Genomic DNA, 12,500 nt, shown 5'->3' with positions numbered 1-12,500 from the left:
GGCACATTTCTTACAGTGAAAAAATCCCATGGCACATCACCAACCAAAAATACTACAACATTTAGATGCACACAAAGTTGATATCCTGGGAGAAATTGAGGAAAATAGACTCACATTCCTTTTAAAGCACAGTCACTCCACAAGGGAATTTTTTTTTTTTTTAGATCAAATTAAGTGAAACTGGATAATTAGGGTACACTAGTACAGTGTTTTTCAACCACTGTGCCACACTAGTGTACCATAATGTCAGGTGTACCATAAAAAAATACCCAATTTCACTTCATTTGTGTGCATCTAAACAGGCCCAGGTTTCACATGATTAGGCTTAAAAGTGTCATTTCGTAATATTTTAGGTTTGGTGGTTTTCCATGGGATTTTTTTCCATGTGAAAAATGTGCTGTGGCTCAACAAAGGTTGAAAAACGCTGATGTAGAGGAACATAGCAGACAATGGCCAACGCTGGGACAGCGTTTCCAGGCTGTCCCGTGAGACAGTCTGTCCCGCTCACAGCGAAACAGGAGTTAAACAGTGAGCTGAGACGGTGGAGCCGAGGCTCAAAAAGCTCTAAAAACACTGTCCTAAGCCGCACAAGCTCTCCTTGACCTGCGTGACCCCTGTCTCCCAGGCCCCCCCTCTGCTCCGCGCTCCATGGTGAGCCAGATCAACGGCACCTCGGTCACCCTGGAGTGGAGCGAGCCACTGGACCGTGGCGGCCGGGCCGACCTCACCTACCGCGTCCTCTGCTCCAGCTGCGGGGCCGCCACCAGGGTGGGTGCAACACTCAGCACCATCAGTGACACCACCACGTCCACCCCTACCATCACCTCCATCACCTCCACCACCTCCACTGCCATTGTCATCACCACCACCACTACGACAGCCACCACCACCACGTCCACCCCTACCATCAACCACCACCACCTACAACTCCACCTCTACTAGCACCTCTACCACCACTACCACTACCACCTGCACCACCTCCACCACCACTACAACAGCCACCACCACCACATCCACCCCTACCATCACGTCCACCACCTCCACTACCACCACCACCACCTGCACCACTTCCAACATTACCACCACCTCCACCCCTACCATCACCTCCAACACCACCACAGCCACCACCACCTCCACCCCTACCACCTCCTCCACCACCACCTCCACCTCTACCACCACCACCACCTTCACCACTACCACAGCCACCATCTCCACCTCTACCACCACCACCACAGCCACCACCTCCACCTCTACCACCACCACTACCACTACCACAGCCACCACCGCCACCACCACCACCTCCACCAACCAACCTTCAAAACCAACATCTCCTCCCCCTGACTGTCTCCATGTTGTGCTGTGCAGGGATTGGCCGATTCCTGTTCCCCATGTGACAGCGACATCCTGATCCAGCCGTCTGATCGCAGTCTGACTCAGGGCCGCGTGGTTGTGTGGGGACTCCGCCCGCACGCCAGGTACACCTTCACCGTCCAGTCGCTGAATGCTGTGTCCACCCTCAGCCAATCAGAGCCAGCCTCTGTCCGCGTGAACATCACCACCAGCCGAGATGGTACGCTGCAAAGTACACAAAGTGCACCATCCCTCCCCGCATTGCATCCATAGCCGGTGGGTAACCAATCACAATCTTTGCTTGTGTGTGTGTGTGTGTGTGTGTGTGTGTGTGTGTGTGTGTGTGTGTGTGTGTGTGTGTGTGTGTGTGTGTGTGTGTGTATAGTGCCTCCCCCCGTGGCAGGTCTAAAGAGGGTGGTGGCCTCGGAGACCAGTCTGTCAATAGAGTGGAGTGTTCCAGTGGTGCAGAACCAACACCAGATCCTGGACTACCAGCTTCGCTACAGTCCCAAGGTACACACACACACACACACACACATGCACACACACACACACACACACACACACACACACACACACACACACACACACATGCACACACTGGGACCATGGTGACATGATGGTGTGGCCCTCAGGACGGCGAGGAGGCTGGTCAGTGGCAGTACGTGTCCAGCAGGTCTGCCTCTGTGGTGCTGACAGGCCTCCAGAGGGCGCAGCGCTACCAGGTGCAGGTCCGCGCCCGCTCCCAGGCCGGATACGGAACCTTCGGCATGGCGGCCGTCTTCAACACCTTGCCCGACGGTATGAATCAGTCTGTCTGACCGTTGACAAAAACGCAATTCTGGGAAAAAGAGAATAAGAGGTAGATCCACAAAGCGATTGCGCGGCTTTTGCGCCAGAAAATCCGTCTAAATAACGCCAAAAACGGTGATTCCCATCCACAGAGGGGACGCAAACCTGACAATCGCAGGTAGCGGCAGGGTTGCGCCAGATTCATTTGAATGTATTTAAATGAGTCATTAGGCGCAAAAGGACACACCCCCTTCTATGCAAATATGCCTCATTCAAACAGCGGCAGATCCAGAAAGAGTTTGAGCTCGTGTCCGCACGCAGTTTGACAGACGCAAACACCGCCAGCCAAAACCAGGAGCAGCTTCTGTTTGTCAGAGTGTTTCTGGCTTCTGAGTGAAACTTTCCTCTCTGGAAAGCCTGAAATATATCCCGAAATCTTATATATAGATAGGCATAGACTACAGTATATATGCCAATATTTTAGATCGGCTATGAAAAATACAAATGGTACTCAGGTGTTGGTGACTAACGCGTCTTGGCTTTCTTTCCATTATGGCAGCAGTCTGGTAGACGGAGGAGGCATCGTAATGCCAGGAGCACAGGAGCGCCTTTATCCTAGCAGAGTTTCACTGTTTGAACGGGAAATTTTAAAGAGATACAGGTTAACAGACAGCAAAATTCGCACCTGTTTCAGGTGCCGCACTTGTGGGCGTGTTTGCGCCTGCATGTCATTAGCGCAAAAACCTTTGTGGATCCCCGCATCTGTGGCGCAAATTGCAGCCACAATCTCCCCGCAAAACGCGCCGCATTTCACCGCTGCGCTACCTTTCTCTGAGGATCTACCCCTAAGTTGTTTGGTCGCTGTTTTCAGGCACTGCTCAGTCGCAGCTGGTGCTGACCGGGGTCCTGGTCTCTTTGGCCATCCTGCTGCTGATTGCTGCCACCGCTGTGGCCATGTACTTTTACCGGTGAGAGAGTCAATATGTGTGTGCGTGTGTGCGTGTGTGCGTGCGTGCGTGCGTGCGTGTGTGTGCGTGCGCGTGTGTGTGTGTGTGGGTGTGTGTGTGTGTGTGCGTGTGTGCGTGTGTGCGTGTGTGCGTGTGTGCGTGTGTGTGTGTGTGTGTGTGTGCGTGTGTTACATGTGTTCAGGATGCTCCCTCCCTCCCTGCCCTACCACAGTAGAACAATGAAACATTGACCTCAGGTTCGCACACACACGCGCACACACACACACACACACACACACAGCAGGGTGGGACATGTGACTATATTAAGACAGAGAAACTCGACACTGACAGATAAAAACATTCCTGAGAGAATGAAAGGAGCGTGCACGTCTGCGAGTGTGTTTCTCCGGAGAGATCAAGAATCCTGCAGCTGCTGGAGACACTGAAGACACGTCTGACTCTCTGTCTGTGTTTCCTCCAGTCGCAGGAGGGGGCGGCGCGCAGACATGGCTGATAAGAGCGGACACTACCAGATGGGACAGAGTGAGTTCTCGTTCGTGCGGCCGGCAACAGACAGCGATGACGATAAGGGCCAACGTTGCCACTGACTGTTGTGTTGTTGCTGCAGCAATGAAAGTGTACATAGACCCCTTCACCTACGAGGACCCCAACGAGGCCGTGAGGGAGTTCGCCAAGGAGATCGAGGCCTCCTTTGTGAAGATTGAGGAGGTGATCGGAGCTGGTAAGAAACCTAACACACCAACAAAGCGCCTTTTCAATGGTTCCCCTGCCGAAGCCACTCAGTGTCAGGATGAGAACCTGAACCCTATACGGGAACCAACAGGATGTGAAGTCCTGAGAGAGTCTGATCACACACACAAATCCTCCTTTATTAAAGCAAACACACAGCGTCTGTGGCCACGCGTGTGTGTGTGTGTGTGTGTGTGTGTGTGTGTGTGCGTGAGTTGTCCAAGTATTGGTATGCACTAACAAGCCTTAAAGGAACAGCACCCATTCAACGCTGAGGTCGGCTTGGCTCTTGTGGGCTCTCTTCTAACATCTGCTTCTTGTTCTGCTTCCTCAAACCTGATGAGGAGGAAACCAAAACCTTTGAGTCAATTGTCAGTTGAAGGTTCTTTGTTCCCTTCAGTAGAACAAAGCCATGTCTAGTGAACCCGAGTGAACTCTTGGTTAAGATGAGTTGATTTGACCTACTCAGGTGAGTTTGGCGAGGTGTGTCGCGGTCGACTAAGGGTTCCTGGACGGAAGGAGAACTATGTGGCTATCAAGACGCTCAAGGGTGGCTACACAGAGAAGCAGAGGCGGGACTTCCTGTCCGAGGCGTCGATCATGGGTCAGTTCCAGCACCCAAACATCATACACCTGGAGGGCGTCATCACCACTTCCTGTCCTGTGATGATCTTGACTGAGTTCATGGAAAACGGTGCACTGGACAGTTTCCTGAGGGTGAGTAATCCCGAGGGGGCGGGGGGCACACCATCCATCACCTCCCTCCAGCCTGTCTCACTGTCCGCCTGTCTCACGCCCTGTCTGTCTGCAGATGAACGATGGACAGTTCACCACCATCCAGCTGGTGGGGATGCTGCGGGGGATTGCAGCAGGGATGAAGTACCTCTCGGACATGAGCTACGTCCACCGAGACCTGGCAGCTCGAAACATCTTGGTTAACTCCAACCTGGTCTGCAAGGTGAGCCTGTCTGTCTGTCTGCCTGCCTGTCTGTCTGTCTGTCTGTATCTCTGTCTGCCTGCCTTCCTGCTGCCTGCCTGCCTGCCTGCCTGCCTCCCTGTCTGTCTGTCTGTCTGCCTGCCTGCCTGCCTGCCTGCCTGTCTGTCTGTCTGTCTGTCTGTATCTCTGTCTGCCTGCCTTCCTGCTGCCTGCCTGCCTGTCTGCCTGCCTCCCTGTCTGTCTGTCTGTCTGTCTGTATCTCTGTCTGCCTGCCTGCCTGCCTGCCTGTCTGCCTGCCTACCTGCCTGCCTGCCTGCCTCTCTGTCTGTCTGTCTGTCTGTCTGTCTGCCTGCCTGCCTGTCTGTCTGTCTGTATCTCTTGTCTGCCTGCCTGCCTGCCTGCCTCCCTCCCTGTCTGTCTGTCTGCCTGCCTGCCTGCCTCCCTGTCTGTCTGTCTGTCTGTCTGTATCTCTGTCCGCCTGTCTGCCTGCCTGTCTGTCTGTCTGTATCTCTGTCTGCCCCTGCCTGCCTGTCTGTCAGTCAGTTTGTCTGTGTACCTGTCTGTCACTCTGTGTGTCACTCTGTCTGTCCGTGTGTCTGTTTGTCACTATGTCTGTCTGTATCTCTCTCTGTCTGTCTGCCTGCTTGCTTGTCTCTCTGTCATTCCTCTGATGCAGCTGTCTGTCTCTTGGTCCAGGTGTCTGACTTTGGTCTAAGTCGCTTCCTGACTGAGAACTCATCAGACCCAACCTACACCAGCTCTCTGGTCAGTCTAACGAGCTTATGAACAGGCCTGTTGTGTTCGCCAATAATCAGTGTGTTCCGTTTGGAATGTGGGAATCTCATTTTTGTAGATGGTTCTTTGTGGTTTAATAAATTATAAAAAATACATTTTATTAATAAGTGCCTTTAATTCAACACTCAAGAACAGACACAGAAACACAAAACCAATGCAATAAAACGACACACAATAAAAGAATAAGAAATAAAAGCAAGAAATAAATATAAAAAAATTAAATTAAATTAAATTAAATTAAATTAAATTAAATTAAATTAAATAAAAAAGGAAAAAAAGGAACGATGTCTGGTGTTCAGGGACCTTCCACTCCTCTAAAGGCTTTTATTATCTCATGTGATTTTCAGGGAGGGAAAATCCCCATCCGATGGACAGCTCCTGAGGCCATTGCCTACAGGTGAGTGTTGGCAATCACCACAGGGCTAAGACTCGTCAGTTGGCAGTTGTGAACTGGAGACAAGTTCATGTTTCCTTCTTGCAGGAAGTTCACGTCAGCCAGCGACGCGTGGAGCTACGGCATCGTCATGTGGGAAGTGATGTCGTACGGAGAACGGCCTTACTGGGACATGAGCAACCAGGATGTAAGCTTACCTGGCAACGCCCTGTGCAACCTGTCTGTGTTCACCTGAGCTCACTATGAACACACAACCTAATAACCAATAAGTGTTGAAACGCTCGCAGCGGTCCCCTGGCGTTTTTTTTCACAGATCATTTTAATGTCAGACAATCTTTTGAGAGACCGGCCTTTTAAGGTGTGGCGGATAAATACAACCATGTGGTCTTTTCTAAATATCGTAATAAACATGAATCCACTGTTTAGCAGCATCCTCTTAACAATGCAACAACAACATAACAGGAGTAATATTTTTTTTTTATTATTTCAAAATACTACAAAAGCTGCTGGTCTCTTAATGCAGGTGCCTGGTCTCCAAGTGGAGAAGCAGTTTTGAAGGCTTCAATGCCTCATTAGAACTGAGGGCCAGTTGCCACATGTTATGCAGAGTGGACTTTGTTGCGTGGGAATCTCCTGTCAAGATAAAATCCATATTTTTAAGTTGGACTCCTGGTATTGTTCGTTAAATGCAGCTTTATTTTTCTTGAGTAGAACGCTCATCTTCTGTCTCCTCACTGGACATTTTCCCCTCTGCAAAGAAACTTTCCAAAGACATTTGTTTTCAATCATTTTGCCAGCTATCTAGCGAACTCATGGGTTTAATTTTAGTGGTAATGTATCACTTGCCTGAGAAAAGCGCCTTGATGTGCGTCAAGAGTTGAGCCTTTAGTTCAGGGGTGGGCAAACATTTTAACTGGTGGGCCACAGTAGCCTCTTCAATTTGACAGAGGGGTGGGAGCAGATGGATGGAGTGTTTTGGTGACCCACCTCATAGGAGAAAAAGATATGTCATGAGATATGTAGAAAACATGTGCTTTAATGTCTATTGAAAATGAACAATAGCAGTTACAACAAAATATCTGGATTTGAAGCTATGTTTTATCCATATTTTATGACTTACTCACTATTAATATAATTTCTTCAAGTTCAGCAGGCCAAATTAAAAAGCTTATGGCCCCCGGGCCATAGTTTGCCCATGCAAATTATGCAAACGCAAATTAGACGGATTTAACAGAGAGAATCCGGTCATTTCTCAAAATAAAACATTGTTCAGGCTCAGATAATGAATAAAACGTAAGTTAAGGTAGCAAATTATTCTTTCTGTTCCGGTGCCAACTGACCGCCCTAAGTGACTGAAGCTCTTTTTTTCCGTCCTGTCAGGTGATCAACGCCATCGAGCAGGACTATCGGCTGCCCCCTCCGCCAGACTGCCCAGCCTCCCTGCACGCACTCATGCTGGACTGCTGGCAGAAGGAGCGAGCCAACCGGCCGAGGTTCTGCGACGTGGTGGCCTCACTCGATAGGCTGATCCGGAACCCTGCCTCCCTGAAGGTGACCCATCCAGAGGGGCCGAGGTGAGGGTGTGCATAAGTGGAGGAGGGATTTTTCTTTCCCCTCCCTGCACCAGCTGCTAGGGTCAGAGGTCAGCCCGCTGTGTGTGCTCAGTGGGTGGGGCCTCAGGGGCTCACGGACTGTGTGATTGACGGCTGATTACAAAGGCCAGTGTTGTCACTGGCAGCTGCAGGCAGGCAGGCAGGCAGACAGACAGGACACAGACAGACAGAAGGACAGAGATACAGACAGACATGCAGACAGACAGGCTGAGAGACAGACAGGCAGGTAGACCGACAGAGACACAGACAGTCAGACAGACCAGCAGACAGACAGACAAGCAGACAGACAGACAAGCAGACAGACAGACAGACAGACAGACAGACAGACAGACAGACAGATAAATAACAGTCAGATTGACCAGCAGACAGATGGACAGACAGACAGTCAGTCCTGAAAGCCTTGAGCTCACTGCTTGCCTCCCTGTTTCTCCACCTCCTCCAGCCCATCCCACCCCCTGTTGGACCAGCGAGTCCCACCACCCCTCTCCTCCTGTTCCTCGGTGTCCGAGTGGCTGCGGTCCATAAAGATGGAGCGGTACGAGCAGAACTTCCTGCAGGCTGGCTTCACCCGCCTGGACGTGGTGTCGCAGCTCAACACCGAGTACGTATAAAAACTGAACACGTGTTTCCGCGGTAACGTGAAGCTGACAGCCAGCCAGCCATTCATGGATTCCTTTGTCCTGCAGGGACCTGCTCCGAGTTGGCGTGACCTTAGCAGGTCACCAGAAGAAGATCCTCTCCTCCATCCAGACACTCAGGATACCCAAAGCCCCGCCCACCCTGCTCTACTGACCACTGACAGCCCGACACACTGCACAGACGACGTCGACCACGGATCCTAAGATGCCCAAGATGCAGCGACAGAAGCTGGGCCAGTGACTGAAAGTAGTTTCCAGTGCCTTACGCAGCAAAAGAAATTGCCACCAACGGTGTTGGATGGGCCACGATGATGTGAAACAAGGTCCTGGTTGATGACATGCAGCCAATTACTGCTCAGGAATACCAAAGCGCTTCCTCATTTACCTCCGGCCAGTTTATACCCTGGTGGTCGGCCAGTCAGAATGTGGAATAGAGAGTGTGGGGAGTGATGGACAAAAAAAGTACCCTTGGTGACAGAGACAAGCCTGGCTCTTCTGTGAGCAGTTACCATGTGACCCTCTGACTTCTGGCTCAGGACTAGCTGCACACAGTGCGTACACGACTGCAGATGAGCCCAGAACATGCAGAAGGAGGCAAGCCATTATGAGTCCATCAGGAAGACCCTAAGGATATACTCTTGTGACGATTCAAAATGTTCTGGAATATGATCACGTTGAATTTTTCATGTGACTGAGGGGAAGAATCTCTGGGAACAACGCCGGGAACATGAACGTTATCTGAGCATCGGTTGAGAAGAGGCAACTTCCAGAGATGTATAAAGAGCCTTTGTCCAAGGCTTCTCCTCAGATACCGTTGTCTGACATGCTCTACAGTTTTATTGAGGACTTGGGTGGGATCACTAATGTGTCTGACTGTAGACTATGAGTGACTCTTTGTAGAACATGGTCTTGTATTTTAGCACTTTTTTATGTTCATGTTTTTATCCATTGTTTTTTTATACCAGACAATAAAAACACAAAGAACAAATCAATGTCTCCTGCTGGCTGTGACCAAACCACACCATTCATTATGGTTATAGGGTGTCAGTGGGCAGAGTCCCTCTCAGCCAATCACAGGAGAATTGTATGTCTCTACTCCTTCTCCTCCTTCTCCTTCTCGCTGAAAACCAGGGTCCAGTTGCTGAGAATCACTTTTGATGTAACACAAAACAGCTGAAGGCAGTGTGCGTGCGTGTGTGTGTGTGTGTGTGTGTTTGTGTGTGATCAACCCCAGAGAGAAACCCCACGTCCTTTCTGCGGTCTGGTTGAAAAACCTCAGGAACCTGTTGGAATCTCTAGTTCCCTCTGAGGACCTTGAGAGCCTTACCTCTAATGGCTTCAAGAACACTGGAAAGTAGAACAATCAGAAGGCCCTGTAGGGCATTCCTCAGAAAATCTGTGCTACCCATACAATGTTGCTGGCAACTTTAGAAACCTGGAGTTTTGGACTCTGTCCACAATGTCTACAGTGACTGCAGCAGTTTATTAACCCTCGATGGTATATTAACCTTCATTATTCATTTTCCATACCCGCTTAGTCCCGAGCTCAGGGTCACGGGGGTCTGCTGGAGCCTCTCCCAGCTGTCATAGGGCAAAGGCAGGGTGACACCCTGGACAAGTGGCCAGTTCATCACAGGGTCACATAGAAACAAACAACCATTCACACTCACATGCACACCTACGGACAATTTAGAATGTTCAATTGACCTCACATTTATGTTTTTGGAGTGTGGGAGAAACCCGGAGAACCCGGAGAGAACCCACGCAGACACAGGGAGAGCATGCAAACTCCACACAGAAAGGTCCCAGGCCCGGAATCGAACCCACGACCTTCTGTATATTAACCTCAAATCCTTTAAAAAAAAACAAAAAAACCCTGCCGGAGAGTTTCTCGGGAAACCCACAGGTGAACCTTTGAATGGCTGAGCGTCTTGAAAAGGTTTTAAAGCTCTCCTTTTCTTCTGACAATGTCACCAAGGCTCCTCTTGGTCTAACTTGGAAAACACTTCCCGAAGAACATGCTCTTAACGGAAAAACGTGCTGGACCTGAGACCTGATAGGAACCTGTGGAACTCATCACAGCAACCTCGAGGAAAGAAGACACACAGACTGGCAGTCTGTCACTACGGTAACTATCAGACCCGTCAGTCAGCAGATAATCTGTCAGGTGATAGGCTGACGGATCACCACCACCTCCTCGACCTGGTAGTGACCTCACACACACATATATAGAGCAACAGGATCTTCTTTTTTTTTGATGGTTGTAACTTAATGAGCTGTGATTTACACACTACAGGCAGTGTGCGTGCGTGTGTGTGTCTGTGTGTGTGTGTGTGTGTGTGTGTTCTTCTCTGATGTTGGCGTGGGTCGTTTCTAGAGTAAAATTTCATCTTCAGCCTGAAGAAAACATAGGAGTAAGTGTAAGTTAATACCTACATTTCGCGAGCTCATATGCGAGTTTGGAGTATTGCTAGTTATGAAAAGGCTAACAGATGTGTTGAGAGCTGGCAAACCTTTGAAATTTTTTCAGCAGGCGACATGCTTGGCAATGCAAGACAAGCGAGTTTAGCTGTGGATTATCTTAACATTCAATCAATACTTAGTCTGCGACAGAAGATGATAGCAACGAGAAACTTTTTTTTAGAGGAATAGCTAGAAGAATTAGCATGTTGCCTGGCCAGCCAGGAAGTGGATCTCCAGCTGAGGTCATCAGGAGAAGAATGACCAGAAACGGAGTTCACACTGTGCACTTCTCTCTCTTTTTTCCTCTTCACCCCGTCCCACCTCTCTCTCTCTCTCTTTCTCGCTCTCACTCTTTCTCTCTATCCCCCCAGCCCTGTCTTTTTCTTTGTGCATTCCGTTCAGCAGTGTCCACACAGGGAAATTCCAAAACTCACAACACACTCACAAAAGTATGCAGCACTGGGTTTATCACACGTTATTGTTGGCTCCAAAGTGTACAGGTCTGTGTTTATATGTCGGAGAAGGACTGTGTGTGTGTGTGTGTGTGTGTGTGTGTGTGTGTGTGTGTGTGTGTGTGTGTTTCTGTGTAATCGATTTTGAAGATGTAAAGAACATCTGCTGAACACATGTAAAATCAAAGACGGGGGTTAAATCACTGCTCTTGCTGCCTCTCTTAGCTGTCAATCACAATTGGTCCATTCTCCCCCTTTTTTGTATTTTGTTGGAAGTGAGGATGGAAGCCACAGACAGAAACTCACCAACTCACCAACAAGCAACATGAAACAAATGCTGGCTGTGTGCATGCGTGTGACCTTTGAACCTCCTCAGTCGCGGCAGGAGGCTCCACTTCCTTTTCCTGTGGCTCCTCCCTCTTTGACTTCCCGCCTGTCTCTCACTGTGTCTCTGGCCTGCGATTGGTGGGTCGGTTGGGTCACACATTCCAGCCATAGTTCAGACAGGAAGTGATGTTGTTTGCTGTCCATGGACCCTGCTGCTGTTTCCTACTTTGCCTTGATGCATTTTTCCTTCCTCCATCTGTCACTTTGGTGACAGACAAACACCTTTCCCTGGCTTTATGTGATATTCCACCAGCCAAGCCATCACAAAGTTACTGATTGAGACCAGCACAGCGTCACTCCAGTTCTGATGATCAAACTCATGTTCGATTTCTCAGTTTGGTCGGTTAGGTAGGTGTGAACAAAGTCCTCTTCATTTAATGGTTGATTTAAGGTGAAGAGATGATCCAACCCCCCCATCCAACAACAGAGAAGCTGACAACTGAGCAAAGATCACCAAGAAGAAAACGAGTATTGGCTGGAGAGGCCCACTGCTAGTTTTTTCCAGATCTCCATAAGGGTTGCAATAACAAATTCAGCTCCATTGGCAGAAATTCAAAAAGGATACCCAAATTCATATAAGTTGAGGTTCAACTCAATTCAAACTGCTGATGAAATCTGAAGAATGAGCCATTGAGCGATTCTGTAAGACATTGCGTGTTGTCAGCTTCAGTATTTTCATGAGCCCTGCTCTCCTCACCAGAACTTGATTCCAGCAAAACAAGACATCCGATGGAAGCCTTTAAAATGTCCTGCCAACTGGCCGACATTGTCCAGGCTGGGAGAAGAAAACATAATGTAAAATGTCCACCAGAGGTCTAAGACCGTCTTCATCCCAACATCTCTTGGACATCTGTTAACATCAGAGTAAGTGGTCGGACACTCATTAAGGTAAGGGTTGGTTGGTTTAAGTCCATCTTTCACGACTGACATGAACTGTGACTCCAAGCAGAGAATTACAGATTAACAGAGTGAAGGGGGAACT

At 49.4% G+C, this 12,500-nt stretch overlaps 1 protein-coding gene across 2 annotated transcripts in view; it reads left to right on the top strand.

The window, feature by feature from the left end:
• Positions 1-9,204, top strand: part of LOC142894076 (ephrin type-B receptor 4b-like) — a 16,951-nt gene extending 7,747 nt beyond the window's left edge. The window contains exons 7-21 of one of the 2 annotated variants that reach the window (XM_076035207.1): positions 626-768; positions 1,366-1,570; positions 1,736-1,863; positions 1,986-2,151; positions 3,014-3,110; positions 3,571-3,632; positions 3,718-3,831; positions 4,309-4,556; positions 4,651-4,797; positions 5,473-5,541; positions 5,919-5,968; positions 6,053-6,152; positions 7,346-7,516; positions 8,021-8,179; positions 8,265-9,204. In XM_076035207.1, coding sequence (XP_075891322.1) covers positions 626-768; positions 1,366-1,570; positions 1,736-1,863; positions 1,986-2,151; positions 3,014-3,110; positions 3,571-3,632; positions 3,718-3,831; positions 4,309-4,556; positions 4,651-4,797; positions 5,473-5,541; positions 5,919-5,968; positions 6,053-6,152; positions 7,346-7,516; positions 8,021-8,179; positions 8,265-8,420 — 2,015 coding nt within the window. In that variant the 3' untranslated portion in view covers positions 8,421-9,204. Of the gene's footprint in view, positions 1-625; positions 769-1,365; positions 1,571-1,735; positions 1,864-1,985; positions 2,152-3,013; positions 3,111-3,570; positions 3,633-3,717; positions 3,832-4,308; positions 4,557-4,650; positions 4,798-5,472; positions 5,542-5,918; positions 5,969-6,052; positions 6,153-7,345; positions 7,540-8,020; positions 8,180-8,264 lie in introns of both variants that reach the window. The other variant, XM_076035208.1, reaches the window with a different exon arrangement.
• Positions 9,205-12,500: the final 3,296 nt, after the last annotated feature.

This window comes from Nelusetta ayraudi, unplaced genomic scaffold (genome assembly GCF_046127955.1).
Source record: "Nelusetta ayraudi isolate G7.1 ecotype Tasmania unplaced genomic scaffold, CSIRO-AGI_Nayr_v1 ptg000042l, whole genome shotgun sequence".
NCBI classification, from domain to species: Eukaryota; Metazoa; Chordata; class Actinopteri; order Tetraodontiformes; family Monacanthidae; genus Nelusetta; species Nelusetta ayraudi.
Note: the sequence above shows the minus strand (reverse complement) of the source record. Positions and strands in the feature narration are given on the sequence as shown.